A 6,252-nucleotide genomic window follows, 5' to 3' on the forward strand; every position below is an offset into this window, starting at 1 on the left:
ATCTGTTGTAAACTGCTATTGCTTTTATATAAATATGGAGCTATCATCCATCAATGAAGTGTTCCTTTGTTAAAATAGACATGGTACTGTATCTTATTTTGAGTCAATCCTATTCTGGTGCTGTAATTACTGCCAGCATCCTAAATGTGCATTAGTGCACCACTGAAAATAGTTCAGTGGTGTCTTTCTCCAGACTGTAGCTCTGCTCCCTCCTCCTGCTCCTTCTTCTTCTCTGGTTTTGTAGCTGGCCGCTGTGCTGGTCACCACAGACTCTCGTTTCTCTCTCCAGGCTAGAAAATCGAGTGAAGCATGGGTGACTGGAGCTTTCTGGGGCGGCTGCTGGAGAATGCTCAAGAACACTCCACTGTGATCGGAAAGGTGACTGATTGAACTAGATGAATGTGAAATGATGCCACGTTAGCTTTACCCTCTACTTCGCACATAATCCTTAAATCCCTAAATCGCCGCCATTTAGACGATTTAACTAACTCCCTCACATCCGGAGTGGTTGAGCAGAAACCTCATTGCCTTGGCGCAAGCAAAGCACCTTTTCCTATTTGTCACTTTACTGAAAGGGAGGCCAGTGACCAGTGGCGTGCACAGATTTTGAAGGGCAGGGGCGAAAAGGAAAAAAAGGGCACATATAGCGCATCCTCGCACTTTAGCATGCGTTTTGGCTCCCAGGGGGCACTTTAGCACGCGTTTTGGCATCCAAGAGGGCACTTTAACACACGTTTCGGCTCCCAAGAGGGCACTTTAACACGCGTTTTGGCTCCCAGGGGGCACTTTAGCGTGTGTTTTGGCTCCCAGGGGGCACTTTAGCACATGTTTTGGCATCCAAGAGGGCACTTTAACACGCGTTTTGGCTCCCAGGGGGCACTTTAGCGCGTGTTTTGGCTCCCAGGGGGCACTTTAGCATGTGTTTTGGCATCCAAGAGGGCACTTTAGCACGTGTTTTGGCTCCCAGGGGCTCCCAGGGGGCACTTTAGCACGCGTCCCCCCTGTGCACGCCACTGGCAGTGACACCATGGAGACGTGGTCAAAACAGATCTGCTCCAGCTCAGTGTCCCACGGTGCATATTAGAGGACTCACATCATGATTTACATCCAATGCAGGATGGTCACTGTCCGTGTCTGAATATTAAACAGCAGTCTGGAGTTTGCATCCTGTCACAGATCTGCAGTTGATGTGAGCTTTTTTATGAACCATTACCAAGCTGTAACTATGTAACTAGCCGTACCCCAGTTGCCATGCACAGGTATTATATGTAATTCTTCCTCCGCAGGTTTGGCTGACCGTCCTCTTCATCTTCCGCATCTTGGTGCTGGGCGCAGCAGCTGAAGAAGTCTGGGGTGACGAGCAGTCTGACTTTACTTGTAACACGCAGCAGCCCGGTTGCGAGAACGTCTGCTACGATGAGGCCTTCCCCATCTCCCACATCCGATTCTGGGTGCTGCAGATCATCTTTGTCTCCACGCCCACTCTCATCTACCTGGGCCATGTGCTGCACATTGTCCGCATGGAGGAGAAGAGGAGGGAGAGGGAGGAGGAGCTCAGAAAGTCCGGACGGCACCAGGAGGACCATGACCCTCTCTATCACAACGGAGTTGGGGATGGAGGAGGAGGAGGGGGCGGGAAGAAGGAGAAGCCACCAATTCGTGATGAGCACGGGAAGATCCGGATCCGCGGGGCGTTACTGAGGACCTACATCTTCAACATCATCTTCAAGACTCTGTTTGAGGTGGGCTTCATCCTGGGACAGTACTTCCTCTATGGCTTCCACCTGAGGCCACTCTATAAATGTGGCCGCTGGCCCTGCCCCAATACTGTTGACTGCTTCATCTCCAGGTTAGAGAGTACGATTTTATTAGATTATTTCATTGGTTTGTGTGTTTGATTTTGTGTGAATTGACCGTTCGTCGAGACCCGCCCCCTTTAGTTATTGTATGGAGCTTTCTGTTCTCGCACGATAATGGTGGCAGATGTCAATTTTTCCAGCTGAAATGACAACTGTTGCGAGCGGATTTCATCAGCTGTGGCTTTATTGAAAACTTTGTCTCTGGCTGACTTATTAATGTCTCCAAATGTCTTAGAACAAGAACCCTGTGAAAAGGATTTTAAACATGTACTTGATGGCTACACACATGATATTAAAGAAAGAGACTGTGATAAGGAAAATGTCAGATCAGACTGGTATTTTGGTAAAACATAGTGCTGTTGATGTTGGCTGGAGAGTCGGACAGACCTGCTGTTTTAATGTAACTGCTGTAATTGCCGCCGCTATCAGCATTTTCCAGCACCACAAACCCGTTGTGCAATGTTTTGGCGAGTTAGAACCTTTTAAACACATTTGTTAATCCATTTGGACTTCTGAGATCATATTTCATTGTCACACCGGTACCATAAGCCCCCATCAACGTAGCCCCTTGTGCTATTTTGGCGCAGGGTTGATTTCAGTCTGAATGACTTTACTACAGTCCCTTACACACTGCTTCCACATGTGGCGAAAGCCAAAGCTTGGCAGCCCGGCTGTGCCTTGTTACAGTTGCTAAGTTACAATTATTTTTGGGGAGAGGTTTTGGAAACGGTCAGTTCAAACAACCTACAGAACATTATCACAAAAACAACAATGTGTGTGAAATTCTGTAATATTTTCTTTGTTGTGCTTCCTGATACATTTTCTATGAATATGTTTGTTTTCATTTGTGAATTAAATCTGTCTTGTTTGTCTGTGATCGCAGGCCCACTGAAAAGACAATCTTCATCATCTTCATGCTGGTGGTTGCCTGTGTCTCTCTGGTCCTCAACCTGCTGGAGATCTACCACCTGGGCTGGAAGAAAGTCAAGCAGGGGGTCACCAATGAGTTTGTACCCGACAGTGAGTCACTGCTGCTGGGTGCAGACGAGCCCGGAGACGCAGAGACGATTCCTGAGCTGACCTCACCATCAGTACTCAATTGTTTGCCGGCATACGCCAACATGAACGTGGTGGGCGCTAGAGCAGCAGAGGGAGGACCCTACAGTCCGACTGAGGCCTCCCCTGCAGTCATGTCCTTGCCCGCCAGATTCAAGATGGATGGCACAGCGTTCCACCCAGATGACTTCCTGTTGGAGGCCCCGCCTGTCTCTTTTTACCACAATGGTGAGAAAGTGAGTGTCGGGAGCCACGGGCAGCTGACAGCAATGGAGCAGAACTGGAGCAACATGGCGCTGGAGCTCCACAATCTGGATGGGAAAAACTCCTCCTACCCTCCTCCTCTTCCTTCCCCTCCCACCTCTGCCTCCTCCTCTCCTCAGGAGGAGACAAACCCACCACTTCCTCAAGGGGAGCAACACTCTACGTTTCCTACACTTCCTCGTCATACCCCTCTTTACCCCCTCACACCGGAGGAGGCGACGATGGATGAGGAGCACTCTGCCGCGACAGCACCTTGTATGGTCCCACATGACGACTTCACCGTGGTTACCAGGGCACAGATGCATCAGCCTCCTCCTGCTGCAACAGACATCCGGAAGCCAAGTCGGGCCAGCAAGAGCAGCGTCCGAGCTCGCCCCGACGACCTGGCAGTGTAGCTAAAACACACACACTCGCACATTTACACAACTATGAACACATGCTGTGTACACATAGAAAACCCACATACGATTTTTTTTCCACATATGCACAACAGCATAAAACCACACACGGGCAAGCCCTCCAGCAAAAGACACGCCTGCTAGGAAGACGTGCAAAACATTTTACCACATGCTGGAGCTGGCTGCTGATTTTAATCTCAGAATCATGAACCATGAAGGGATAGAAAGAGTTTGGCCAGATTACACTGATGGCACCACGCTGATGCCCTATCTACATATTAGTAACTTGTAAGACATCAGCTCAGAGGGGCTGTGCAGAACTGTCCTCGCAACACATCTGGAGTCATTTCAGAGAATAGTGGAGAGATGGATGTGCACACCGGCAATTTACTTCTGAGAACTCATTTACCAGCATTGAATGGCATCATGCTTATAGAATACATTGTAGTTAATAGAAAAGGCAGGAGCAACACTGTCTCACACATAGAACACCACAGCAAAACACATGATGATAAACCTCAGTGGATCTATGCAGGGGAGGAAGGAAGCCAATTCAAACTTGCAATCCACATCAAAAGAAGGAAAAATGTAATAAAAATAATAAAAATTGTCATTATTACTGAGATATTTTTCAACAGAGTCTTGAAGACATGTAACAAAGTTACATATATTATATTAATATTTCAATCTGAGGGACCTCTAATAATATAGGTGTATTTTTGAGCTTTGGAGTGAGGCTAGTTGTTTCCCCCTGCCTCCTGTCTTTATGCTAAGTTAAGATAATGGATCTAACTCCATACTTACTCCATCTTCTTATCAAACTCCCAGCAATAACATGAATTACCACGTTTTTGAACAATTCTATTGTTTTAGGCGATACAATCTGAGCGTGGCCAACATGGCTGCCACTTACTGTTCTGGCCATACTCTCACTTTTCTCCGGAGAGGTTGAGCAGTGGAGGTATATCGACCCGTGAAGTGGGGATGACAAACATACAACACACTGACATGCACACAGTTACACACACACACACGCAGTATATAGAGCGAGCACACACATGAGGAAGGTTACGATGATGATGATGGTGATGATGATGATGATGATGATGATTGGACTAACTAATAAGTTTGGGAGCGTAGAGGCAGCAATACTATATTCTTTTCTTTTCATCTGTCTTTTAATTCTTTGCTGGGAGACATCGGAGGAGAGGTTTGCACTTTTGTTTCTTTATTTTTATTTTTCTTGTGATGTGATGATGGAGCTGAACAGTCCGTGTGTCGTGTTGAGTCTGTCCGCCAGTGTGTGCTGCTCTCACCCAGCCTGTAGATTCAATGAAGAGAGGGATGCACTGATGTCAGGACAGAGCAGAGGAGAGCAATAACGCAGTCCCACCCTGAGACACAGTCCTTAGGCTTCACAGGCTGTGTGTGTTCGTTTACGAGCCTTAATCTCGTTTCAGTGTTTACAAAATGACATCTCTGCAGTTACAGTTACATCAGGGTAAACTATACAAAGTATAAATATGTAAATATATGTTCATTAATTGTATTGATAGGCACCACAGGATGCTATACATAACTAGCTACATTTTAAAAGAAGTTAGCTTCAAGCTGCAATTTATAGCGACTTGTACCTGGGAAATCAAAAAGTGCTTTGGCGTTTTCTAACATTGGCCCCACAGGTCACTTTATGCAAAAATCCAGTGTTAGGAGAGTTGAGGCAGTTTTAAAAGAGAATCCACGATCAAGGGCTTAAACTACATTTCAACAAGTTCTTTACTGTGTAATTTTTGTAGCTTGAACAAATCATAAAAATCAGTTCACCTTCTTTCTGATGCTTGTGTTTGCAGTGTGTTACAGAACAGTCGAGGAGGACTCTAAGTTCATTTAGACTAGCTGTAGATTATACAGTAGCTTTTAGATTTTTTGAAAAAAGAGAGCAATATGATCTGAAAAAGTGATAAATATAATTTCTCTGTCGCTTCTTAACAGACATCCCACATAGGAATGTTCATTTTTCCTGTTGTTCCAATGAATTCCTGCCAAAAAAAGGAAAAAGAAAATGGCTAATATAAGTTTTTGTTGTTGTTAGAGCAACTTCCCAACAGCTTTAATTTATCAAATCAAATTATTCATGTTTTATCCAACATTCAGGAATAAAAATGTACCCTTGTAGCGAGTCAACAAAGCAGTGTGGTTTGGGGCTGACGGCGTTTTGGGTGTGTACATCTTTGTGTTTCTCTCTGAGCAGAATGTTAGTTGATTATACTTGAAAACTACTAGAAAAGGTGCAAGATTATATCACAGGAGCCTGAATTAGCATTTGAACACCATAACCACAAAAACCAAATGAAAGTAAAGAAAAGTCTGATTCAATATGTTTACATTTCGATATAAACAAAATGTTGTTTTTGTAGTTTGATAAAATGATCTAAACTCAAGGTCGGCTTACTTTTTCCGGGCTTTCAATCACATCTCATGGTCTTTGTTGTTGTTTTGTTAGTTGTGTCCAGGTGTGGTAAAATGTTTTACTATCAGGTAAATAACCTGAGACGTTGTGCTGGGTTCATTCTCAAAAGAAGACTGTCACGCTGCATGAGATTTTTTATATCAGCTGGCCATCAGATATCAGAGTGCCTCGATTAATGTTTGACTCTGAAAGGGTCACATCCTGT

General features: G+C 45.1%; 1 protein-coding gene across 1 annotated transcript; it reads left to right on the forward strand.

The window, feature by feature from the left end:
- The first annotated feature begins 309 nt into the window (after positions 1–309).
- LOC121627208 (gap junction alpha-3 protein-like) lies at positions 310–3,574 on the forward strand. Its single transcript, XM_041965977.1, has 3 exons — positions 310–378; positions 1,287–1,849; positions 2,743–3,574. Exons 1-3 carry the CDS (start codon positions 310–312, stop codon positions 3,572–3,574), a joined length of 1,464 nt encoding a protein of 487 aa, XP_041821911.1.
- Positions 3,575–6,252: the final 2,678 nt, after the last annotated feature.

The sequence above is a fragment of the Chelmon rostratus genome, chromosome 24 (genome assembly GCF_017976325.1).
Source record: "Chelmon rostratus isolate fCheRos1 chromosome 24, fCheRos1.pri, whole genome shotgun sequence".
Taxonomy (NCBI): Eukaryota; Metazoa; Chordata; class Actinopteri; order Chaetodontiformes; family Chaetodontidae; genus Chelmon; species Chelmon rostratus.